Here is a 26,872-nt window from a genome sequence, read left to right on the forward strand (position 1 = left end):
TTAAAGCTTCCAATGTATCGGAGGGGATGGGAGGGAGGAGACGACTCTGAGACCCAGCGGCTGTGTGCATCTCTCATTACTTGTGCACTGAAGGGGCACCATACTGATTGCCATCGTATAAAAGTCCAAATAGGAATTATTTGGTTGTAGTGTGAACATGCCAAAGAGGTCATTTAATCTTTTAGAAATCTTCCAGGCCAAGATTTTTCCAGCACACCTTGCAAGTGCATGTGGTGCTATTTTAACCTAATCATTAGCCCCAGTTTGCTCGTTAATCCAGATGCTAAGCCTCCCTGCCCTGCTCTGAATTCATATTCATATCCCTAGATGCCATATTTGTCATCCATTAAAATCCCCTTAATTGCAATTAATCCTTAAAGGGAGAGAAGCTATTTTCTTATTGATCCTACTTTGCAGGGTTGCATACCCTTTACTTATGTCGGGCTGTACGATCACAGTTTGGCTATTAGTGCGGTAGGAGCTTCTCTACATCCGTCTCGTCGTGGCAGTGCCAGCAGATGCGCTCGTTTAGTTAACTACAGAAACAGAGATGTTAGGCAATAAACAGTTGTGCAAGTACCAATCTTGGGGAGCTGCAGTTGAATGAGAGACCTGCAGAATAGGTCATTTCTGTCTAAAAGTAGTTATGGAAAAATAACAGCCAGAGGCCTGTCTTTTAATCTTTTTGTTTTTAATCAAATAGCCTTTGCTGTAGCTCTCCTTTGATTTATCAAAGAGCTAAGGTGTATCCCTGTAATTAAGGCGTTCAGACACAACAGCTAGCAGAAGAGGTGACAGGCTGCTTTCACAGTGGTGGAAAGAGTGTATTAGGCCAGATTATCAATTGACATAAATCAAGGGTCAATGAGTGTATCTCTGTTCTGCAGGTGGCACCGACTTCAGGTTTGTTCCAGATGCAGTTTAGACTATTAATTTTTACCCCAAGCTTTTTATGGGTTGGAGACCAAGTGTCTTATCACCTTCCTCTACCCCCATGACATATGGAGAGCTGGCACGTGGCCATCCCTGAGCGTACCTAGATTTGTATGCGTGGGAGCTGAAGTCAGCGAAGGGGGTTTCCCCCCAGGATTATTTCCCTGGCTCTTGGTCTCACAACTCCTGCTTTTATGACCTTCAGTGCATATGTTGCAAGACACTCGTATTTATGGAGTGGGTTTTTGTCCCCTTTTGGGGTGGAGAGAGGTTGCTTGGGTTTTGTTCGTTTTTTAAATGACATTGTGCTAACTGCTGTTCAGCATTGTGCATGTTCAGCGCTGAGCTTACATGCATCTAAACGTCAGCGATAGGTACATCGCACCAATGAGAAAAGCGTGATTGAGGTTTAATATTTTATGAAACCAAAAAACCATATGCTGTAGCGTTGGGCCAGGGGCAAGCAACACGAGAAAAATCAAACATTTTACTGGGAAGAGAACAGGACGTCTCTGAGCTGGCGCTGAACGCGGATGCGCTGAATCAGCACCTTGCCTGGCAGCTGACGCTGCATGCCGTGAAAAATTTATTCTTTACATCGGTTGTGCTGGAGATAGGGAGGACGGATTCACCTTACAGCAGAGGACGTGCACAAATCTCAATGCTGTATTTAAGCCCCAGTTTAAGAGCTTGATGTGTGGCTTTTTTTTTTTTTTTTTTTAAACTCTGAGAGATGACTTCAAACATTGCAATGTCGTAGTCCATAGGCCTCCGATTCCTGAGTCCTCTCTGCTTATGTGCATTACTTAACATTTACTCTCTTTATTTCCTCCTTGTTTCAGAGCCATCACACCCTGGCAAGGAGGAGCTGGTTTCCGTTCGGTCACTGCCACCTTGAATGAAACTGCTCATTTTTGAGACTGGAAAACCATGTCAGTTGGTGACCCGCGAAACGGGAAGAACCAGGTATGAATCTTGGTATAAGATGAACTGGTGGCTAAACAGTTTCATTTAGACGATTCACTCTGTGCAGGTGATTTGGGCTCCTTAAGAGGATACTTTGCTGTGCTTTATACCCCAGTTCAGCAAAAAAACACTTCCACCTGCTTGGAGTCCCTTGCACAAATGGGACGAATTGCAGATTAGGCCCCCTCTACATGTTACAGGTATTGCACAATTAACTGGTTAACTGCACAATCAACTGAGACCAGCTACATGTGCAAAGTACCTATCACACCATAAAGAGATCCAACCAGCTATTAGGTTAGACCTCAGAAATGTATACTGACTTTATAGCTTTCATTGGCATGTATAGCAGGGTCTCCTTTGTCAGCTGACCAGGCTCCCAGGCACAGGTTGCACCATGTCCACCCAGGGGTGGGCATCCCACAGCCAAAGGGACCCTTAGCCCTGGCAGCTGTGGACCCTGGGTCCCAACAGCACCCCAGGGTGACTGGACTTAGCTGCAATCTCTTAGCCCTGGGGTTGCATGGAGCACCCCTGCAGCTGCTGTAATCTCCCAGCACCATGCACCCCCACGGCTGGGAGACCGATTGGGATCAGGCTCTCCCTGCACCAGCAGTGAAGTAGGATTAGGATCTAGCGTGCAATCCCACATCACACCTCCTGCCTGCATGTGCGGCATGGCGGGAGGTGCGAATGTGCATTCAATCCCACCATGCCTTTACCTGCACGTGTAGAGGGGCCCTGAAGCAAGGCTGGCCCCAATCTCCACCACGTTTAATTTCATCCATATCAAATGAGAACATGGCTGAACTGCAAGGCTTGAACCCTTCCACATTAAAGCTTATAGCAAGTGACTTCTGGAAGTTTTGTGGTTTCATGTTCTTGGCCAGCCACGGAGGTGTCTGAGGGTAAATGCAGGCTGTCTCCCTCGCAGACCCTCCCTTTCTCCTACCACTTGCTACTCTAGTGCAACTTTGCCCTTCCACGCTTCATTTCATCTGCGAATCTCCACCTGCTTTGCAGGTAACTAATTCATTCTCACAAACCTTTGAGGTAGCTGGGATTACTCCCATTTTGCAGCTGGGCAAACAGAGGCATAGAAATGTGATGCGCCGTGCCCACGGTCACGCAGCGAGTGAGCAGCAGCTGAAAATAGGATCCTAGGAGTCCTGGATCCCAGGACTATCCTCTAATGGATCTTCCTGCAGCTTATAAGAGCCGGTCCTACTGCAGACACGGGGGCATGATTTTACAAATTCACAGCAGTGATTTCAGGGACGAGGGTTGAATACAACTTAAACACCTTCTCATGAGATGCGGGAGTCTCGTCTCTAGAGCAAGGCGCTATTCTGGGAGGAAACAGCCCGAGGAGTAATCACCTTGCTGAAGTCTTAAAAAACTGAAGCTGCTGGTTTTTACCTGACTTTTACACAGGATTCGATTGTTTATGGGGCATAAAAGCTTCAAGGAGCAATAAAACGTGAGCCTTTCAAAATACTGTAGTTTACTGCATGTTATAAAATGGCCGCGAAGCAAAGTGTCTGGTTTTAGCTTCTCAGTTCTCCCCCCCATTGTGGGAAGCAGCAGAACAAATAGTTTAGGCGGATGGTTAGCACGGCAGTGTCTTATTAAATAAATAGGTAGGTGTCTGTGTTGGGATGAAAGGCCTACAGGGTGACCCTGTGGGACCATTTTCACCCTTCTGCGCCATCTGAAACTTGCTGTAAGTCAATGGGAGTAGGACATCGTACATCAGGCCCCCAATAATTTCAGCTTGGGGCTTAATGTGGATCCCTTACAGTGAAGACAGAGCAAAAAATCAGTGCAGGTCCATTTAATCACAATCCTTTATTTACAGTCACTTCTCAGAACCTCTTAAATAATATAAAAATACAATTAAAATCTTGGATATTTTCCTTAAATGTATAAATATCAGTCTGCTTTTCCATTCTGGTTTTCAATGTTTTATAATTAGACTGTTAAATAGAGACAGCGTATAAGAAAAATAACGTCCCAGCCTGCTGTTTCTAGGCAGCCTTACACATTTTTCATATGCATGACCAGATGGATACGCTATCGTTTCACATCCAAGAATATATAGCCCTAAAGGGAAAAAAAAATGGCAAGAAACGGCAGTGCCCAGGACAGTGTCCCGTTATAAAATGGCCCACATTTAAAATTTTTAAAAGGGGTTACAGCATGTTGTGTTACATGGGCTCAAAAGAGTGGATCATCTGCATCTCTCTTCAAAAATATGCTCAGGATTCAATAGGAGAAACTCATCCTCACAGTGTTATTGGGGGTGTGATTGGATCCGGTCTTCAAGAAAAGAGCCCACCGCCGGTCACGGTGCAACCCCCTTTCCGTAGTTCAAGATTTCACTTATCGCAGTGCACGAGGATTTTAAAGAGATGCTTTTTTCCATTTTGCTGAGAAAAACATTTCAATGGCATGTTCATAAAAAGGTGAATTTTACACTGACTTTATTTGGGGGGGTGTTGATAAAAACTTGAAGGAGGTAGAGGCAGGGGGGAACTTCAAAGTCGTTTCCCAAATGGGAAAAGCCCCTTCCTGAGCAGTTCTAGTTTGTCGCTATTTAAAGGAGGCTCATCAAATCTCATTCTTCAAATGAAGTCTCTTGTAGGACTCGGGAAGGAATATTTTTAGGGGTGTACAGCTTGGTATGCTGGCTAGAGGCTTTTCTTTTCCTCTGTAGTGTCAGATACTGGCAAGAGCAGGACACTGGACTAGATTAGGCAAATACTCTGACCTAATGGGTTAAGTCCTACTTTCCTTCAAGCCAAACAGCAGGTTCAAAAGAAAGCAAACTCCCACCAACTCTTCACTAAAAATGAACATTAAGGAGACTCAAGAAACTAGAAGTGAGAAGATATACCCGTATGAACAAAACAGTGCAGAGGATGAACCCTGCATTGCTTTTTAAATAGATGGTCTTGTCCCTTTGTCCTGGAGGACAGAAGGGACGTCTACATCCCTGGAAAGTGTTTCATGTCCCCGATCGGTAATGCGGCGTGTACACCTATTGCGAGCTGCGCTCCTCTTTGGCGCTCAGACTACAGGTTCCTACAGTATGGCTCATTGATTATGCTTGCAGCGTTGTGCTAAAATGACAGGATTGCAGTTAAGACCTTGTTGTGTTTCAAAAGAAAAGCCTTAAGCAATTAAAAAAAAAAGAAAAAGGGAATCTCCATAGCTTGTTGATTGACTGTCCGGATGACTTGCAAAACCCACTGCAATTGATTTCATTTGATACCAGATGAGCAACAAAAATGCCATTATAAATCCCTACATAAGCATCAGGAAATAACTCCGCGGTTACATTCTGGAAAGAGGTGTAGATCAGGGCTTGGTTATTACAGGAAAGAAACCTTAAAACAAAAAAATAAAACCCTGCAACCTTGAAATGGGTGACGAGCCTTCATTGGAAAAGAGTCACCAGGAGGTAGGTAATTGTTGGGATCACCAGCAAAGCCTTTGCAGGAGGCAGGATGGCACCGGCGTTGGATTTGTACACGGTCCTGTTGCCCAGGGGTTGGACGGGGCGGAAATTGTCCGTCATGCGCAATAGAGGATTAGTGCTGAAGTGGATGGTGCTCGGGAAGGCCTCCACCTGTGAACAGCCGTCCAAACAGAGATGGTTACTTTTCATCACGGGGAAGGGGATGTGTGATATCCGGAGTCAGCAGTCCCTCCCCCTGGGATGTAGCTCTTAGCTATAAGTAAATGCGGGCTCGTATGGAGCTTGGCCCCCCGGTCTTGGTCCCACGGGTCACAAACAGGCGCTCGCTCGATGCCGTATGGACCTGGAAGTTCACCTCGGCTCTGCCCCCGAGTCGCGGGGCGGCATTGCACAAGTCGGCTGATCCGTCTGTGCCTCAGTTTCCCCGTCTTTACAACATGCAAGAGCGCCTTCGAGATCCTCAGAAGAAGAGTGTTTATTGCACAAGATATGTGCTCCCTCTTTTCTGAGTGGCAGTGGGACCTGGGGCTGTGCGAGGGGGATGAGGTTGAGGCGTGCAAGTTTAGGCGAATGACAGAAATAGAGGAGGTACGTTTAAGCCTGGTGATGTTCCTTGGGGGGTCTCGAGAGGAGCGGAGAAGAGGGGGTAATCCTGCATTGACCTATCTGTGCATAGGAGGGGAACAGAAAGGGTATACCTGAGGACAGTCTGGTATTTCTGAGTTACCTGCTCTTGGCTAAGTTCAATCGGTTCCTCAAATACCGTCCAGACAACAGCCTCGTTACAGCCTGGAGTGGTCAGGGAGCCGGCATATCGGTAATAGCGTGTGAGGTTCTTCTCATGGGGGATGAGAGATTTCAGGAGCAAAGGCTCCATCTCCCCCTTTTTCCCTAGGAAACCAAGCAAGGAAGAGTGATCTGGAGCAGGCGTGGGTACGAGCTGATTGCTCACCGCTCCTCCCACCTACCAAGCCTGCCCCAGCCAACACAGTTGCAAGCTGCACCCACTCAGTCATGTATTACGAGAGATCCTTTGCTAGTGGTATTGCTGTCCCTGCCTGTCCTGAGAGCTAGCAGAGCATAGCTGTGTGGCATGCAAAGCTTTGCACACTCTGCTTCTCCCTGCACCAGCAGAGATGCATCAGTTTCTGTGCTCAGGGTTTTCTGTGTCTGCAAGGTCTGAATTTGCCCCCAGCGATCATGCCTGGAAGGATCTGAGAGAGCTCGCAGTCCTCGTGCAATGCAGGGCTGCGTGCTGTGCCCGTCCCTCGGCACTGGGGTGAATCCCACCTTGCTGTTTCCTTTAAACAGCCGTCTTTGTTGGCCTTCCTGCCTCTGAATTTCATGGGGCTGATCTTGCTCTTGCTTGCCTAGTTGTACAGAGCTATACATAGATGTAGGTGCCCTTAGCTAAGTCCCGGTGTCTTACCTTTGACATCAATGTTGCGCAACTGGTCTATCAGAGGCTTGTAGTTGGTATTCTCTTTGCCAACCTGAAATGAAAACATTCGAACGCCTAAAATGCAGCTCACTTGCCACCCCATGCCTGCTCCTTTGAATGTACTCAGTTCCTGGCCAGATCTAGAGGCACATCCAAAAACATGCTGATGTTTGGGAGATTTTGGTTTCTGTCAGGCAGTGAAGAAACCTGGCTCCTTACCTTGATGAAGAAGCCCAGCACCGCCAGGCCATCCTCGTGTTTCACTGCTTCTGCATCAGAGGAGAAGTCCTCCCTCCTGTGGACTATGTGAAGCTGTAATGCAATCAGGAAAGACCTGTCATTAGCACCCCTTTTTTTTGTGTTTCATTTTAGTTGCTTTGTCTTGAGCAATTCCTGGCCCCTCTGCTGTTCTGCGTGGCTGGGGACTGAATCTGGCACTACAAACCCCCAAAGGCAGTTGTCTTCCTTGCCTCCTAGGCTTCCTTGCACGAGAAGTTCAAGGGCTACAGCCCTGATCCTGCACCAGCAGCTGCTTCTCCCTGCCTGGAATTGGGGGATGATTTTATCCCACCCAATTTAGGGAAGCAGCCATCTGCGTCTGCCCCAGCTGCTATAAACCTTATAGCCTGAAGTCCTCCTTCCTCCTCTAAAAGCTGAATAATGTTGGGGTTGGCTACCTTGCCTTTGCCCGGAGAGTTTTCCCTCCGTTCAACAAACAGGGATTTCCCAGTGTTTTATTTCCCCTGAGGGAGCCTTGCAGGAGACTCTGCTGCCTTATTTCATGCAATGCCAGCTTTGACCCCAGCCAGAACCGCACCCACCTCCATGGCGTATCTTTCTCCGTCGATGCTGTGTTCGGATCCAGGGCTGGATCCCCAGTTTCCATGGCTGCCCCAGTGGAAGTGAAATTGGGTAGCCTTGTATTTCATTTTTAGGCTTCCATCTCTAATCTTTGCTGACTCTTCAAGTGTCACTTTCACTGGTAGACACGAATAGTTTAATAAGAAAAAAATAAACTAAGTATGTAGTTCCTCTTTTATTAGCATTTGCAATTAACCAGCAGAATGGACTGAGAGAATTGGTATCCAGAATTTCTCAGCGATTCGGGGGGGTTGGGATGCCTGGTGTCTGGAAAGGCTGTGTTCAGTGCAGGACTTGGGTGAGAGGTCTCAAGGCCCCTTCTCAGCTTGGCCAGCTCTTTGCTACATGACCTCGAGCTTGTCCCTCAGGGCCTGAATTGCAAAGTGCCCCACACCTGCGACTGCAAATCAGGCCAAATACCTTCTCCCGCTCTACAAGCAGGGTAATGCTACTTCCTCCTATCATAAATGTACATGGATGTATTGTGGAAGGTAAACTAGGTCCCAAGAGGCTTATGTTTAGGTTTCTGTATGCCTCCTATTTTGTGTGTGGTGGCATTTATTTGCTCGTAGGGCCATGCAGGGTTTAAAGCTACAGGCTCTGTGACTGCGGTTGAACTGTGGAGTACTTCATTTTGTACAAGCCTAGCCACGGAGCAAAGCCATTTACCCCATTGTATACGCATGGTTTGCAGCCTGTGTGACAGCAGAAGTTTGATCTGGTATTGGTAACAGCATGGTGGCATTTTTCCTTGGAGAAGGATAAAAACCTTTCCTAGTGATCAATCCCCAGTATTTTCCCTGCTTGAAAGGCTTGTGATGTATTTTAAAACTGGAGTCGTTGTGTTCTCCGGGGAGTGTAAAATGGGTGGCACCATTACCTGTGACTGGCTTGTGAGTTTGGACTGTAACATCAGTTGCCCCTTTCTATGAAGATGTACAGCACCTTGCACAACGGTGTCCCAATCTCATCTGGCGCTGTTGTAACTTAAATAATCACCGAATCCAGCCTTATTAGCATTGCATCAGGGAGCCTGCCTTCCACCCAACAAACCCCCTTTTGCACTCTTGTGGGAGAGCGACAATTCAGAGCGAGTTTTGCGTAATGGGGGTATTTTTGTGAGCAGCAGTTGTGCTCCCAACTTGACGTATTATCACGTTGTACTGAAAAGCCGCCAACTTTGTCTGCAAGAGTAGGATATCAGAGAGGTTTGTCTGTCTTGCAACCTGTCAAACTAATTAATTCCAAAGGAAAACCTCATTTCCTTCCCCATCTGTAAAGCACTTGTTTTTTGTTGCAACTGTCTTAGGTCTATTTTCTGTTGCAACGTCATAGGTGAGGGTCCCAGGTACAAGTGGCGTTAGCCTTCTTAAACAACGAATCGGCATTCAAAAAGTGCATACGATCGTTGCGGTGTTATAGCCCTTCGCAGAGCGTCACCGGCAATTTTCACTCCAGGTATACAGCTTGGAGGAACGCTAAACCCGAGTCGATTCATGCATCATGAATTGGTGCAAGCCATTTAACTGTAGCATCGAAGGAAAATATATCCCACCATAAAAATGTTTCCTTTAGCAATCCACGAGCTACCCACAGCGAACTGGCAAATCTTGTTCAGAGTAGAGTTGACAAAACTAACCTGAATGCCCGTCATTCTCTATAACCCATTTTGCCGACTGTTTGGTATCGTATCCTTCAAACGTAAATGGTTGCAGATTCCAGTCTGTCTTCACTTTGCGGGTGACAATATTGATGGGTGACTGACTGCCTTTTCCACACTCTTCAAACAGCTCTTTCCATTGGCGGGGCTCTGTTTAGTGGGAAAAAGAAAGCTTTCACTGTAGGATTTTGCAGCAATAAGGCTGGAATACTCTGTTGTAGGTCTCCATTTGCTTCTGTGATGGGGGGGAGGATTTTCTGCATGGTTGGCTTGTGTTTTAAAAGAAGTAGCAATATGTACAACCAGTGTGCTGTGAAGTACAACCCTAACCCTAAACCTCCGCCCTCGCACGGCTGTCAGTGGGGGCAGCAAGCCAATCCAAGCAGTGGCAGGAGGCATTGCAATGGCTGGGTGCCCCGGGGCTGTCTGGGGGGCAAGGAACTGCATCCAGCCCTGCTTGCCCGGACTCGGGAGGGGTCCTGGACTTCAACGTGGGCAGAATAGCTGTGGGAAGTGGCCACACCTTAATAAACAGGAACAAATTTAAGCAGATTAGAGGTAATCCTGCCCTGGAGTGGTGTAACTTTAAACCAGATGGCTGCTTCAAGTTTGCATTTCTCAACCCCTGAGTCACGACCCAAAACTGGGGGCTGGGGGAGAGGGAGGAGGGCAATCAGGCAGGAGGCGTCACGTGCGTGTGCGTGCACACACACATGCACATGGCAGCCAGGCAATGTGGAGAGCAGCTCCTGCGGGTAAATCGATGTTGGGGCATTGAGGACATTAAGGTGCTGCAACGGTTACTTGTCAGTCACGTTTCATAGATTCGTAGATGTTAGGGTCGGAAGGGACCTCAATAGATCATCGAGTCCGACCCCATATGGTATATGGAATATGGTAATATTCCTCCTATATTGGCAGAGTTAGTCTTAGCCAAAAGGAAATTTGAGAGCCAAAACAAATAGGGGAGTCCTTTAAAATATCTTTATATCTTTTTCTTTAAATCTCTGAATTCCCTTTGCATTTCCCTGGACTGGATTTTCTTTCTGATTGTTTGGGATCAGATTTCCCACTGGTGTAGGGCAACGTGTACCCATTTGCAGCGGCGATGAACTTAGGGAGGCACAAGATGTGGAGTGGCCATTGCACGTGGCGGTGCTACCAGAGAGAGGCCCGTCATAAAACAGACAGCAGGCCACGCGCTACCGGTATTGCAGAAGTAAACTGCTTTGAGTTACCTGAACAGGTGGAGTCAGTAGCCAGCTGTGATGCGTAGCACCACTTCCCTTTACCTGCAAGAAAGAAAATGAACGTTTTAGACCAGTCAAGTAAAATCGAATGAAGAGAAATGATATACGTGATTCACTTCCATCTGGACAGACATCGGTTCTCAAACCGTGATCTGTGGAAGGAGTTGGCTGGCCACACCGTTGTCGTTCCCTCTTGTTCCTAGCTGCCTAATCGCATTGTGGATGTAAATACTTCCACATGGAGAGGAGCACTGTAGTTAACCAAAGTACCAGATGATGAGGGAGGAGAGATGCTCCCTGTTAAAACAAGACCCATGCTCCAAAACATGTAGTACTGTAATCACAGGCTGATGGCACACGTGGACACTGTGCTTCTCAAAAGAGCCCAGTAAATGAATATTCCTCAATTGTAATAGAAATCAGGCTGAAAGCTACACAGGATGTGCCTTTTACCTGCAGGTACAAAACCAATATATAGTCATATAGAAATGTCCAGACTGGACCAGACCTGAGGTGTCTCTAGCCAAATCACCTGTCTCTTATCATTAATTTAAGAAAATGAGGTTTGGGAGTCAGGAGTCGCATCTAGTCCAACCCCCTGCTCCGAGCAGGACCAGCCCCAACTACATCAGCCCAGCCCAGGCTTTGTCTAGCCGGGTCTTAAAAACCTCCAAGGATGGAGAGTCCACCACCTCTCTAGATAACCCAGGTAACTCCAGATGTGGCCTCCCCAGTGCAGAATAGGGGGGAATAAGCACTTCCCTGGATCTGCTGGCAATGCTCCTACCGATGCAGCCCAGGATACCATTACCCTTCTTGGTAACGAGGGCACGCTGCTGGATCGTATCCAGCTTATTGTCCACTGTCTCCCCCAAGTCCTTTTCTTAGAGTACCATGTGTTTTTAAAGGAAGCTGTTAAGGACCTTGCAATAGGCAGATATGGGATACTCTGCCCTGGCATATGAGGTCTCATCCTAGTCTTAAACAGTGATGAGGTTGGCTTCACCCCTATGGCATTTATATCTTTTCCAAAATCTCTGAGAACGCAAACCATCATAACGGCAGAATCTGTGGGTAGTCTTTTTTTTTTTAATTTTACTAAATTCCTGGCTTCAGCAACCTCCTGTATCAGTGCATTTCACGGTTTAAATAGATGCTGCGTGAAAAGGCATATCCTTTGATCGGGTTTGTGCTTGCTGCCATTACATTTCAGTGAAAGTCTGCTTGTCCTGGGTACAGGAAGCCTCATATAAGGAGGCTGGAATAAGGAATAAGCCACTGGAATAAGGAGTTTTCTTAAGAATTGACGCTTCTCCTCATTCTTGGTCAGCTGAATTTGATGCCGTTCATTAACTGAAGTTTCTCCTTGCAGCATCGTCATCTTCCTTTTTCAGAGTTAGGTTGGAGATTGTGCAAAACCAAGAGGAAAAGAGTTGATTGAACTTCTATGTGTTATTTGATGCATCTGAAGTTGAAGGCTAATGTGTTTTCAGCAGCATTTCCAGGGGTAGTTTTCTATCTTTTTTCAGTGTCACCACCACAAATAGCAAGAGAGTAACGTGACACGAGAGCACAACTCAGCTCTTTTCTCCCACTTAGTGGCTACAAAGATGAGACTGGCAAATGAATCGATAAGTGACCCGAGACCTCTAGTCAGGGTAATTTAATTTATGACTGTACTTGAATATTGTTTCCATTTCTAAAGGGTTAATAAGTGACAGACATTTAAATAAATGGTTAATCAATTATTATAGAGTCCAGCAGTTCATTAGGTTGCTTATTACCACAGCTCGTACCCATTTACAAGACCCTCTGCTGATCATCTTTAATACCTCCTCCTCCTGCCTCTGCTTCACACTTGTAACGCCTCGTAATCACCCACAAAGCCTTTATACACTATTTATAAATGAAGCCGTAATCTAAAGTATGACTAAAGATAACAATAAAAGGGAAGAGATTAGTGTAAGAATACTTAACACGTTTTCTCTCCCTTAAATGATGATAAATTGTTATTTCATCTCTTGCTTCTCACTAAACTTATCCAAGACTGGAAACTGTCAGTAAAACTGACTCTTGCCTTTTAGTTGTACAAAAATTATAGTACTACATAACACAAAAAGTATGTGTGTTCATCTTATAAGAACTGGGATCTATTTCAGTTAAGATTTTTATTAAAGCGTTTATATTTTGCATTCATATTTTGTTGCAAAAAATATGGCTCTTGACAATCTCATTTTTTGGCAGGAAAACTTTCTGCATAAAAAATTTCAACCAGCTGTACGGAAGGTAAAAATGTACTAACCCTTGCAAAGTTTGGCGGCGGGCCCTAACAGTCCCAAAATTGGTTGGGCTCTTGGTTCAGCTCTGTCTGTATTGAAACCAGTGCCAGACCTTTGCACTGGATAACCGGCACATCATATAGACAATGAAACTGTGGAACAGGAAACTGAAGTACAGTATGTCATGATCAGCTAATGGAAGCAGCAAATGCTTCATAAGTAAGTGCCTCGAAAATGCTGGATGATCTGACCAGCACGGATGGCTCTTGACAATAATGTTTTTTAATATTTATTAGGGTGGAAGCGATGAATAGAGAATAGGTGCCAAAGTATTTTTGGCATCTCCAGCCAGCAGAGCGGTTCAGCATGTGCTTTAACAATTACTGCACCACTATTACATGAGGCAGTGAACTGAGACACAATGAAGAGAGCTTCCTTTCAGGTTTATATGGCCAGGAGCTGCTGACAGCTACGGCACGTTTGGAGCAACCTTGGTTCAAATGTTAAAAGGCGATTGTTTTCCCCTGGGACCATGCAAAATGGGCTATCAGAAACCATTGTGCATGTCAGAAGCAGGAAGGTCATTTGTCAGGCCAAAAGTGGGATCCTCTAGCACATGTCTCATCTGCATTTGGTAACCTTGTTGGAGCAGGGACCAAAAAGTGCAGTGCCAACATGATGGTGTCTCAATCCAGGACTCGAGCACTTGGGCACGACCCCGGTGGAAATAACCTTTGTCATACAGTCAAAAGGTACGTTCAGCAAGTGCATTGCTTACTGGCTGGAAAAGGCAGAGGTTGCAATGTGGACCTTTGGGACCCTCGGGGTAAAGCCGGGGGCACTGGGTGAGAAAGGAGATATGGAGAAATGTTTTGAGGGAGAGCAAATAAGCATCACCAAGACGGTTAATGATCATTATCCACCATGGGTAACTCTCTATGGAAGGGGAGTGAACATCTCTGGAAAACCGGGTAGTGGAGTATCGAGCCTCTTGTCTCATTCGGTTGCCTGTTTGAATGCAGCCCGTGTCCAGCAAAGTCACCAAATTTTACCATCTCGCTGCTTTTCGGTGGCATCCATCCCAGAAACCTTTGCTGACCTTGTGCATCCAACCTGCTTGCAAACCAGCTGCATGGGATGAAGGAAATATCAGACCTCGAGTAGGCCTGGCTGCCCTATCTAGGAAATATAAGGATTTTTGTGTGCCTTTCCTAGGATGCATTGACGCCAAACATCAGCATCCGACCTTTTCAGCTTTCCTGGGAACCTTTTAAATGCCCACATTACTAACAAGGGTATCAACAGCCTTTCCCCAAGTGCCTCTCCCAGTGCTTCCACTTATCGCTCCGAATGTTGGACGGACGGCGCTGATGAATGATTGCAGGATAAATATTTAGTAATCCTTAAGAAACGATTTCTCAGAACCATTGCCCAGTCAATTAGTTAAATTTTCCAGCATACCTTCGTAAGTAGGGAGTCAGTATTTCCTGTGAATTCTTCTCTAGAAAAATGTTTGAGAACAAAGGTGTTTAATGTACTTACAGCTATTCATTTAAACAAAAGCATTTGCATCCTGCAGTGTTTGCTAAAGGTGTGATTCCTTCTTGCATATGCAAAGCGAATTTAGAAAGCTTCCTTGGCCCCCGGGGGCTCTATACAGAGGTGGGTTGCATCTGGTCTGCTGTTGCCCGTGGGGTAAGGGCAGAGTTATGCCCTTGAATGTATTGACTGAGTCTAGTTGCAATTGTCCAAAGCAGCCGGGCTCCCCCACTTCCCTTGGGACAGACAGTTCCCCAGTCTATTAGCCGCCTGTCATGAAGCATTTCCTGTTTTATAGCTTATATTGTCCATTTGCTTATCACTCCTAGTAAAACTGTAGACCCACCCTCCCTAAACAATTCCTCTCCCTCCCTGGTGTTTACAGCCTTCAAGTACCCTTCCCCTGCCTCTTATGCATGTCCCTGGCGAGGCCATCCCACCCCTTTTATCTCTTGGGACACCCAGCTTGTCTTCCCCATCCATCTCCTTTCCTGGTTCCTCTTCTCTGGTGCCGGCTCTCTTCTCTTAAATCCTTCTCTGCCCCTCCTTCACCCATGTCCTGAGAGATTAGCGGGCCCCCCTTGGCCGCGTGAATCCTACGTGCGGTCAGTCTCTCAGCCTTTTCCTCCATCCTCTGTCTTCTGGTCTCTTTTTCGGTTTCCTCTCCCGCCCCCCCCCCCCCAATCTCTACCATTTCCCGTCCTCCTCCCGTTGCTATCAGTAAGACGGGTCCAGGAGCAACTTAGTCACCGTATGCAGTTTCCCAGGGTTTGCACTTTCTGCTGGAGGCAAACCGAGTGCCCAGAGCGGGAGGCAGCACAGTGCAATGAGGACACAACCCACGGCCCCGATGACACTGGCAGGGAAAATGCCACCCCCCCTGCTCCCCAGGACTGCAAAACTTGGGTGGCTAACTGGCAAAAATGGGGCACTGCTGGGCTACTTTTAAGAGTCACGCAGCCAGGACAAGGGTAGCGGTGGGACACATGGATGCTGCTCTATCACCCGTGCTAAGGACAGCTGGAGAACTGCTGATTTGCCAGCTTTCACAAATGCTAGCATAGTTTAATTTCTGTTTAATTAATGACTAAAAGACTCTAATTCCTGCTTGTTTTTCTTAATGCCGTTCTGGAGGGGGAGTATAACTTGGCCTGGAAAATATAGTTCAAGGCCTGAAAGCTTTCAAGCCTCTGTCCTGTCACCTTCTGGCTTGCAGGCCTTGACATATTTTTTAAATGTACAGCGTAGATTAAAGGCTTTCCCAGTCTCATGCACAATGTGCCTTCAGCCCTCGCATTTCCAAGGTTGTTGTATTCTCTGGAGCAATGCAGGGAAATGATTCGTTGCAACTGCACCCCAAAGCTGATGCTGCAGCAGTTCAACAGCTGGGCTAAACCCTGCTTTCTACCGCGGTGCCCAAAGCTTGGGATGGTTTTGCGGGCACAAATGAACATCTGCATTTAGCCCAAGTGCAGGAATTAGCCAGGATCTTGGCAGCGACGTGCCTGATTGGCACAGAGCGGCGTAGCTTTCAGTCCAGCGATCCTCAGCTGGCGTGCAACCAGATTCACAAGACGAACCCGGGAAATCTCAAATGGGAATCTATAGTGCCCGAAGCGTTCAGACCTGCTGTGTTTTCTCTGAGCCCTGGGCCATAGAAGAGCTGCTCTAGGATTTTTCTCTAGTTAAAAGATAAGTGAAAAGTAAAAGCTGTCGTTTTCCAAGGGGAGCTTTAAGCCTGTGGAGGGGCGAGTCTGGAAAGGGTGAGAGCCAGTGTTTTCGTTGCTCACATTGGGAGCATCAGGCAGTGTGTTGTCTGTAGCGGGGTGGATGCCCCGAGACCGAATGTCGGTGTAACAGATGAAGACTGCAAACCCCATTGGGTTCGTGGGCTGCTTTTTGGGCAGCCCTGGGTTAAGCCATGACACAACGCACACCAGATGCAACTTCACAGAGCTTACTGTTTTCCTTTACACCAGGGGTCAATCTGGCCTAAGCGCCGCGTCTTCCCTGACGGCGTTCAGCCTGGCGAATTGGTTAAATTTAGGAGGGTTGTTATGCACTTGGCAAGTGGAACGAGCGCGGTACTTATCTCTGCGTGCTGCCTGTCCAATTTGCAACCCGCTTCCTGGCTAAAAATATTTCTTGGCTGCGGCACAGCCCCGAAACAATAAGCTTGCTTACGGGGTCGTGTTTGTTGTGAGCGGAGCGGTTTGTTTGAGCGATCGGGGAAGGCTCAGGAAAGCGGCGACAGCTCCACGCAGCTGGAGCCCCCGGCTCTGCTCAAGCCGCTGGGTCTAAAGGAGCGTGCACCTGACGGGGAGTCGGGACGCTTGGATGCTCTTCCCAGCTCTGCCAGCGAGCTACTGTGCAACCTTGGGCAAGACCCTTAAACTCGTCCTTTGTCTGCCTGCCTGTAAGAGAGAGGGATTGAAGCATTTTAGTAAAATCTATGCAGATCTGTAGGTTAAAAGTGTGAAGGGGTGTTCTCTGTTGGTTAGTGCTAAGCATGTGGATCGTGTTCTCTGATACTTGGAAAGCCTCTTTGGACCTTGGTGCTTAAAAGATCCCCGAAGACTGACGTAGCAAGAACATCCTCGTTAGTTCTTTCATTAATATCCCTCCGTCTGGCCGAGTCCTTTGCTCGTCTCCTGTCCGTGTTCAGTTTTGCCCCCCTGACATCTCTCCGTTTCCTGGTAGACACGGGAGACGGTGAGTTCAGGCTGCTTCTGACGACACCTATTGAAATGACCTGTATGTTGTACTGCAGATGACTGATATGATCACTCAGGCATATTCTTCCCCAATATAATTTTACTGCCATCCTTGTTTACTGCTGCTCCGAATTTGGCTCTTTCTTCCTCATTGCAGGGATAGATTTAGTTTTGCTCACAGTGGTTGAGGATTACAATCTCTTTACCTGCAGCTTGCATGGACCATTTAAGGATCCTGGTTGGTTTTCTGAAACCTGCCTCCTTTTTAATCAATAAAAAAAGAAACCAAATGGGAAATCCATCAGAAAAGTCCTAATCAGCCGCCACAAAGGGTTGGATCGGTCCCCAATATTTAGCACTACAGTTGTGGGGCTGTACCCCTTGCAAGAGAGGTGATCACTCAGATCTCTCCAGCTCCCATCATTTCTACCCTTTTGCCTGATGCCTTTATTCTTAAGAGCTGGATATAGGCCTGCCTTGCAACCCCTCGTGATGAGTGAGCTTAAAGGTAAATTGTACCGTCAGGCTGGAAATTTATGAATACCATATCTTATCTATAATAGTCTTATCGCTGAATATATACTAAACAGATGCCTATCTCGCATGTCTAGTAAACTCTGTAAGTCTATAATAACTCAGTGGCAGGTGGAGAAAGACCCAAATCATCTTATCACTCTAAAACGAGGAATGATTCTTAAAATGGAGCTGTAAAAGTTTATCAATTTTCACCTTTGCGAGGGGTCAGGAGAATGTTTTCCAGCCGTGACCCAGCAATAAAATGCTTCTGGGACAACGTGCTCTCATGATGGGTTTGACTGCCTTATCAGAGGAGGAAGCTAGCTTCTCATGAAACAAATGTGGGTGAAGGGTGGTTGCTCCTCTAAAGTATCTGGCTTTACTTACTTTACTTGAGGACAGCACCGGGTAAACTCTGGGACCCAGGGTCAAATAGTAATAAAAAAAGGAAACCAAAGTTTTTCTGCGGCATTACCCTAGTTTTGCAGTTTCCATGCTGTAGTAGCCATGCCCTTCTAAGCCTTGGCCTTAGCCATGCTTTTTGGTGTGCACCTATTGCAAATTTAGGGTTGGTAACTCGGGCAGTCGTTTGACCTCCTGGGTCCCTTTGCCAGAAATGCTCTTCTGCTTCCAGTTGCCCAGAACGGGCCTATGGACAGCATATGCCCTTGTTAGCTAGAAATTAAACAGCCTATGGATGGTGCCTGTCCATGGTCTCAAACTGGCATCCTTTGCTATAGTAGAAGGTAATGTCAGAGCAAATTAATTGCTGGTAAGTGTTATCTTTTTTTCCTGCCAGGCTAATGTCTGATGTTCTCTTTTCTCCTACCAAGCAACGTGTTGGGTCGAAGAGGGCTGTGGAGGCAGCTGGACGCGGCTGTTAAGGAACCGCAGCTGCTGTGCTTCTGCAACGAGGGTCAGCTAAGCCATGTGAGTTCATCCCAACAGCCTGATGTACTCACTTGTGTAGACCGGTCCTTAAAATTACCGTTATTAATGATGTTGTCTCTGTATGCATGAGAGAAAATTCCACTGGCTCATTAGATGTTACCAGAAACAGATTGCAAACTTCGTGAAAAATAACTTGTGAACTTTGAGCCATGTTGCCCCCAGGTGCCCCAGCACAGCAAACAATTCGCTCTCCTGGGATCCTTAACCCCTTTGTTGACTCGAGAGAGCAAGCATCCATCCCGCCAGGGGACATTTGCATTTGTGCTTTGATTGCGGAGAGAGGCATCCATTGCTTTGTTATAGGCAACAATGGTAAACCTTACTGGATGAGTGGGGAGGCAACCGACTCATGAGTAGTATTTCTGACTTGTGACCTGCAACTTAATTCTGGTTAAGGTGGAGGCTGATCTTGCTGGGATAGTTGTTCCTGAAGACTGTGATACGTGAGCCACAGGTTGTGTGGATTGGGCCAAATGAGGAACAAGGAACTTGGGATCCCAAAATACAAGAGTCATGATGTGGTTATTCAAGAATCGTGTTCCCTGAATTACTTCATATATAGATAAGGCCTTTACAGGAAGGTTTTCAGAGAGGCCTGTGCAGGTAAGAACAGGTTACACTTTCTGCCTTCTCTACAACTAAGTAACGAAGCAATGCCTGTCTGGCAAGAGTGACGTGATGCATTCAAGAGTCAAAGCATAGTCTTTACATGATATAATACCCTTCCGAATAGGACAGGCAGCCTCCTAAGAGCTACGACCTGTAAGAGCGCATGCAACTGCCTTTAAATAAAGAGCTGCTGGGGCGTCCAGCTATTCAGGTCCATCCCTAGCCTGCTCAAATTGAATTTGATGCACTAAAAATTTGGAAGGCTGTGTTGTTCCTGAATACACGATAAGCATGATATTAGCTGCAATGAAGGGACAGCATTAGATAGACCCGATAATCCATAGGGTTGACTCCATGCCCATCATGCTGTGGTTTTCTCCAAAAAAGGAGAGGGCAGGAGTGGCTAAATAAAGAAGAAAAATAGGGTTCTTGATCTCTTCTGTCTAGAATAGACCACAATGCTTCTTCGTTGTACTCGGTGCTGGATGGTTCATGTTTAGGAAACAACTCAAGTGGAAATTGCTGCCCTTCTTACCAACCTCTAACCCCATCCTAATCCTGTGGAAAGGCATAAGTGGGCCCCAGGATCTGCAAATCCTTTTCCTCGCGCCCCCCTTAGGTCTCTTTATCAAGTTGTCGAGTCCCTTTCTGCCCTCCAAAGTCCTCAACCACGAGCCAAACCCTCCTCCTGACTGGCTGAGCCCACGGGCTTGTCCGTGGCTCTGCTTTTATTGGCTATTAAGAATCTCTTCCATAAGATTCATTAGTTAATGTTTAACTGTAGGATTAATGTGTAATGAGTGGGGTTCATTAGTAAATGTTTATACAGCACTTGGAGGGTGTAAAGCCCTATGTAAGTGCTCAGTGTTGTATTGATGCAACAGATGACAGAGCTGTCAAGTCCCCCGAGGACTGAAGCGTGCTTGTCACATTCACGAGGTGAGGAGGAGAACGGCAAAGAAAGTGAAATATGGCTGGGTGGTATCACTGGTCCGCACACACACGATAACCTGCGAGCACGGGCTGCCCTTGCTCCGTGCTTCTGAACTTAGCATGCCACATACGTGTACATACGAATGATCACGGGCCAACTTGGACACGGCTTTGCAAGCGTCCTGGCAGTCGGTCACTGCATGCTTACAAGCTAAGAGGACAAGGAAGCACCAGCCAACATCCTGCATAAAGATGTTAAATAAGGTCAAAAAGCTATGTTGTGATGGCCAGGGTACCTACTCCGAAATCATGATGTTACTTAATCATGTGCTGGATGGGTGAGTGGGCAGAGACGGTGGATGGGTGAATGGGAAAGGACTTGCAAACCGTTTCCCCTCTCCTTGTTCTGAGCAGCTACCCTATTGTATTCTGCAGTTGTAATACACTCCATGTCCTTCCTTTATTCACGCCCCTGTGCAAATTTTGATCTCGGGCATATATGTTTAAGCGACATCGTTTTACTGGTTCTGTAATACTAATCTATTGGCGGCTCTTGCCGCTGTGTCTGGAAATGGAAAAGAAGGACGAGAACCCCACTAATCAGCTGTGAACAGCACATACTTCGCATTTGATCAGCACTGCAGGGGCACAGGGCTAGCTAGGGGTTCATGTCGGTCCCACGAGTGCCAGCCAGAATAGCCAGCAAGTTTTTACCCGTGTGAGAATTAAAAATGGATCGTGAAGACGTGAGCAATCAAATCTGCCGTGTGACCCTTCCCTTTCCGAACGCTGATCAGGTGGCACGCTTAATGGTTGATTCTTCCTCTGCTCAAGGGTAAAGTGAAAACCCCACAAGGGCCCAGCCCATAAACCCTAGGAGGAAATTATTTCTCAATCCCTGCTTTGGCAGTTGTTATAATCCTGTCGTGTCACATCTACACCGGAATATGCTAACAATGGTTATTGTGCTAGGGGTAGCTGGAGACTGAATTCAGCTTTAAAAAAAAAAATCTTCTCTCCAAGGGCTTCAGACATCCCTGTTGGGGCTCCCTAGGATATTCTCGGGCTCCGTCCACTACGGTCCCACGTTAGGAGGTCGCTGATCTCCAGGAGGGACTGGCTGGATCCCTCGGAGGCACATCCCTGCTGTTGTTAATGAGTTATGGGCAGAAATTTAGAAGCTGTGCATCACCGTGATATTATTCCTGATGTTTAACAACATGCTGCTATACTGCAATCAGGGCATAGTTATCAGAGACAGGGCAGTGGATGCTTAACTGGTTCATCTTCATTCAGCCGCTTTGCTTCTCTGTGCCTCAGTTTTCCCTGTGTGTAAAATGGGGACAATAATACTTGCCTCCTTTATAAAGCACTTGGTGGGAGCTTTGCATAAAATGAGCTAGTACAAAGACGATGATGATCGTGTGAAATGTCAGCTAGAGGGGTTGCAGGCTGTAGTCCCATCAGCCTTGCTATTAATCCAGCCCTGACCAGTATCCTCCTGAGACAGATCTCCTAATAGTAAAAACCTTCAAAAAAAAAAAAAAAAAAGAGCCATGGAGAGTCCAGCTCTGTCTTTAAATATTGCAAACAGAAATCAATTGTTGCAATGGTTTAAAAGCCTCAATCTCTTCTGAAAAAAAATCAGCACAAGAATGCGGCAAAATAAATGTGTGTTATTAGCTGGAGGCTCGAATCAGAGTGGGAGGCTTGGAAAGGCACAGGCTTATTGTGTCTGTGTGTGTGCACAGACCTGCACTACACGCGGGAAGGTTTTTATAGGAAACCTTAAGTAAGAGAAGGCTGACAGTGCACAGTAGCAAGGACACGTCTCTGAATGGCAAAGGTAAATGTACTGGTCTGTTGATTTGGGGCATTCAAAAACCCCTGAAATGAACAAAAAGCCTTTTCCTTTCAGTCCTATTCGAGTGTTCAACCTGGGCTCACCACTGTAATTTCCAAGCACTTTAGACTTTAGCTACTTGAAATGTGGCCAGTGACTCTTGAGCTGGTTTAGTTGCTGGAGATCTGTATCTGTTTAACAAGCTGTCAGTCTCAGGGCTGCATTTTCCAGAGAGGTGTTAAATCATATGGATTTTTTTTTCTGAATCCAGCTTGTTCCTTTGTAGGGCCAAACGATGCTTCATTATTACCTGAGGACTCTGCAGTGTTTATTTTTAATTTTGAGTCTGTCTCTCTCTTTACATGGGAAGGGATATTTATTCCCTGTCATAGTGTTCCTCTAACCCAATATAAGCCACCTGCATTTTTTTTTAATACTAATATTACATCCTGCCCTGATATCAAGCCTTCATCATCAGTGAAATTTGTGTTTCATATTCATATTTCAACTATCTGCTGATCTTTAAACAAAATAGCTCTACCTGGATAAAGTAGCACAAGCTAGACTGTTCTTCCTCTTAAGAGACCACCTGAATTGTTTCATTTTTTTTTAATGCTTTAAAGAGACCATAGCAATATTGGAGGAAAGATGAAATAAAGTATGCAGTTTATATTAGTATTTTGTGCAGACAAAAGAGATGCATCTTTGGCAGGAAGATTTAGAATGACATGTAGGTTTTCTGGCAGAAAGGAAAGAAATGAAAATCCATAAAGGTAAATTTAGCCAAATAATAATGAGAATAAAACCACGTGTGCTATTGTGCTATAAATGAGCTGAGAGAGAGACAAGCAAATCCCAGATTTGTTATATATAATTTGAGGGTGGTACTCAAATGAGGTGGTACTCAAAAATCAAACTACAAAGCAAGAGTCACCTTGATACCTAGGAGTGGGAAGAACAGGCGAGGTCTTACCTTCTGTTGCTGTCCTGGCAGTGTGCAGGGCGAGCAGAAAAAGGAGCAGCACTTCCATTATCTACCTTCTGATTTAGATAGGCTCGGGGAGGGAGCCAGAATTGATCAGAGTTCTTAGTCTGTGATCATATTTCTGCTCAGAGTTTTTATACTGGAGTAAGTAGTCATGGTCAGACCTGATAGCCATAGTCAGGAAGGTGAACTCCTCCCCTTTGTCATTTCTCCAGCAGTACCCTACTCCTGATTTGCTTTCTCCAAATGAACCAACACTTTTCCAGTCCTGAATGAATGTCCTGTGCCAAGATTGATATTACACTGAGTGGGAAGATGTCTAGGAGCCTTTTTTTTTTTAATTCCCTGAACAATGGCAGCTTTTCTGATCATGCACACGACCTTCAGATCAATGGTAAATGTGTTGATTGTGTTCAATGCTTTGTGTAACCCCCCCCCAAAAACAAAACACCCCAAAATCAAACAAGACCATCACAATCTACCTCTTAATTTGTATGCTTGAGTTTGATGGTCTGGTTATTAAAAGCTATTGAAATGTTCCCATACCTAGTCTACCATAAATAGCTCTATCCCACCATAAAATGCAAGCTGTAAAAACAACTCTTGCCTGATCATTGTCACTGTACTAGATGAAAGCAATAACTCTAATAAAAGTAATACAATTTAACTGTGGGCACAACTTTTTCATAAAACGGTCGTTTTAAAAACAAACAACAAACCAACCCTCTACAAAAAAAACCCAACAAACCTGATCCCTTTGCTATACAGGAGGATGCAGGCTTTTATTCAGGTCCCCTCCATCTGGGATCTCAGCATCTTAATTCAAGCGCTCTGATTTAGTGGCTGACAGGCTGTTTCGGGGCAGGCAATTATTTCGGGGGGAGGGCCGCTTACTGAGTTTTGGCAAGCCATCGAGGGCCGCATGACAGGCAGCCCAGGGCAGATAAAAAATGTAAAAAATTAATATTTAGGGGCCCCATGGGCTGGATAGAATGGCCTGGTGGGCCACATCTGGCCTGCGGGCTGCATTTTGCCACCCCTGGGCTATATGCTCAGCAAATCATGTGTATTATCTACTACCGGCAAGTGCTTCTTCCCCTTCATAGAGTGTATTATGTGAGGTCAACCTGAGTTGTCCCTACTGGATTTTGGACTGGCTTATGTCCCAGTTAAGGAGGAAAGCAGAGGGAAGTCCGATTCCCTCCCCGACTTGTATCCCCCTAGACTCATGTTAGTGCACCGCATTTCATGATTTGCGTGCAAGAAGAATAGGGGATGCCTTTAGAGCCGAGAGTAGGGGGATAGGGAGTGTGCAGAGATGAGCGTACACTAGTTGCACCCCTAATGCAGCATCCAGCATTAGGGGTGCAAATTTAGTCTGTATGAAGGGAGGATTCAGGGCTTCCAGTAAAGGGTTGCAATAAATTATTCCCTGGCCCCCATGACACCTATAGGAAGACTCCCATGGTGTTAGGGTTAGCAGAGGTCGTGCTTGGGCCCCTTAGCCTTTCTACACTTTATCAAAGCAGTTGTTAAAGGTTCATTTCCAGTTGTGGCTTCCATTGTCCTCCCCAAGTCTTTCCTTTTCTTAGGCGAATAGCCCCATTCAGGTCCTGATGGCCCATACCCTCCCAGGGCAGGCAGCTCCCTGCAGAGAGCCACATCTCACTCTGCCCCGGTCCAGGGTGGAAGTTCGCCCCCGTCCAGGGTGGACACTAGCACAGAGAGCAGCGACACCGAGCGTGCGCCACGGTCACAGAAGTTTTGCAACGCGTTTCCACCTGCTCCGCACTGGGTAAATAGTCAAATGGGCCATGGTCTTTCCTGAGTCAAGAGTGAAAGATTGGCCAGGATCATCACAATGTAAAATTTCCTTAGCAGTTCACCTTTTAGTCGGATGATGATGCTTATAAACAAACCTCTAACAATGAGGGTTTGTTGGGTGGGATTTTTTTTCCATCCTGGATTTAGGTAGATTAAAAATACGAACAGACAACAGTTCACCCGGACGTGGTGCTGTGCTACTGGATAATGACTGTAGCGACGGTAACAATACGTGGCTTTGTTATATTTTTTAACTAACTAGTTTGGCAGCGTGCTCTGAGCTCCCCGGGGAGAGAGCAGGCTGAATGCCCATGGAGAGATGAGATGGCCGCTGGGGTCGGTGTCAAGTGGAGGCCTGGGAGGATGTGCACGAGACATGATGTGCAATCTTGCTCTGGTTTTGAGAGACGTGGAAACAAGGTCTTTGCTGGCGGGGGGAACTGTGGCACGCTCTGAAATTTTTCTCACGCTGTCTTGGCTGCAAGTTTAAGTGCTTCCCCCCCCCCCCCCCCAAAAAAAAAAAAAAAATAGAAAATGCAAAGCTGTTCCTGCTGCTGCCTGAGCCCCTTGTATTTCTAACTGAAGTATCAGAGGTTGAGAGCCAGCTTTTCAGCAGGACTCCACCTTTTCTTTCTTTCTGGAGCCCACCACCTCTCCTGACGATGCAAGTGCTGATTTGTATTAATCAGTTGTAGTTGGAGAGGCTGCATTTTGTTGTAAGCACCATGCACGCAGCGAGAGGAAGACCACTGCCGTCTCAAAGCATCTCGCTAGATGAGATGGATCAAGGGAAGTCAGAAGTCGGTGCGGTGATGCTCGTTGGACAGATCATTTGGCAGGGGGTACCGAAAACAGCAGAGTTTATGGCCTTGGCTGAGTTTCTGTTGACCTGGGGGCACTTGCGGTTTCTCTCAAACCAGACTCCCCTTTCCAGCTGGGGCTTTTCCTCTGCTGGGGGCACCCTGTGGGATAAGGGAAGCTATCCAGGGACTTCTGGACACATCCTCCAAGGCCACGGATCCAAGCATGAAAGATTTGACTTCCCATAGCATCAAAGGCAATGCTGTGGGAACTGGCACGACCATTCATGGAGCCCTCCTGATGACCGCTGGCGACCCAGTCGTGCCGTTCAGATGCAAGCCTGGAGACAGGAAGCCAGAGCAGTCGCAGCCTCTCCAAATTAACTGTGGCAGGCCCTTGGGTGCTGGGGGAGACCAAACACAGGAGGATTAAAGCAGGATGCTTTGGATCAGCCTCGTGGCTGGGGTGGGAGGGAAGAAGCAATCACTGCTGGCAAACCTGAAAGATCCTGGTCCCAATGCTTGCATTTCTACCATGGATCAACTCGGATCCTGCCCGGGTGCCAAAGCTAAGCTGCAGCATTTCTCCAGGAAGCCGAAACCGCGTCCCATCCGGACGGCGTCAATATATTCGGCTTTGCCATCATTAACCGTACTGAACCTATACCCACAGGTATGCAGTCTTTCCGGCTGTGTGTGCGAGGGATGTTTCCTGCTAGCGGATGATAAAAGACCTGCAGGATAAAAGTTGTCCTTTCTCTAAAGTAGCAGAGGCTGGCCTGCTTTTTTGGATTTGAAGGATTTTACTTGTAGATCCCCAGGTGTATTTCTGATTTTTATCTCACTGTTGTATCTGGCTTTTAAAGCACATGGACTCGTTAGGCTGCTTGTGTTGTAATACCAGTCCCAGGAGCTAAACCCATCTCTGAACTCGGGTGTTTCATTTCAGAAGCAAGCTGCAAAACAGCAGTGCCGGTTCACCAGATGGGTTTGTCTGCAGAGACCAGAGGCTTGCAGTCTCTCTGTCACTGAACTCAAAAGGAGAAGGGTTTTATTGGTTGCAAGATTCACAGGTTCCCCTTTTCAGTGCCAATATGCATCAATATTGGCCTTTTTAGACAAGCTTACACAATTTCATTGCAGGTAAAAAAATGATGGCCTTGACATCTCGGTGAATTGTTTAGACTATAAATGGACAGAGGGAAATGGTACAGGAGGTAGGAGGTCAAGATACTTTTATTTAGGCACTTTCAATCATGTTATCCCTGGGAAGCATATCGCTATGGA

General features: G+C 46.5%; 1 protein-coding gene and 1 long non-coding RNA gene across 2 annotated transcripts; one reads left to right on the forward strand and one right to left on the reverse strand.

Annotated features, from left to right (window-relative positions):
- The first annotated feature begins 1,591 nt into the window (after positions 1-1,591).
- LOC132244836 (uncharacterized) lies at positions 1,592-19,452 on the forward strand. Its single transcript, XR_009456682.1, has 3 exons — positions 1,592-1,899; positions 18,474-18,570; positions 18,988-19,452. It is a non-coding gene; the product is annotated as an uncharacterized LOC132244836 (long non-coding RNA).
- CA4 (carbonic anhydrase 4) lies at positions 3,729-23,091 on the reverse strand. The gene is made up of 8 exons (XM_014608058.3): positions 22,950-23,091; positions 10,581-10,634; positions 9,322-9,492; positions 7,643-7,800; positions 7,041-7,133; positions 6,810-6,873; positions 6,108-6,271; positions 3,729-5,530 (listed from the first exon to the last, which is right to left on the reverse strand). The coding sequence occupies exons 1-8, from the start codon at positions 23,005-23,007 to the stop codon at positions 5,339-5,341; spliced, it is 954 nt and encodes a 317-aa protein (XP_014463544.1). The 5' UTR covers positions 23,008-23,091; the 3' UTR covers positions 3,729-5,338.
- Between the last annotated feature and the right edge of the window lie 3,781 nt (positions 23,092-26,872).

The sequence above is a fragment of the Alligator mississippiensis genome, chromosome 14, assembly GCF_030867095.1.
Source record: "Alligator mississippiensis isolate rAllMis1 chromosome 14, rAllMis1, whole genome shotgun sequence".
Lineage (NCBI taxonomy): Eukaryota > Metazoa > Chordata > Crocodylia > Alligatoridae > Alligator > Alligator mississippiensis.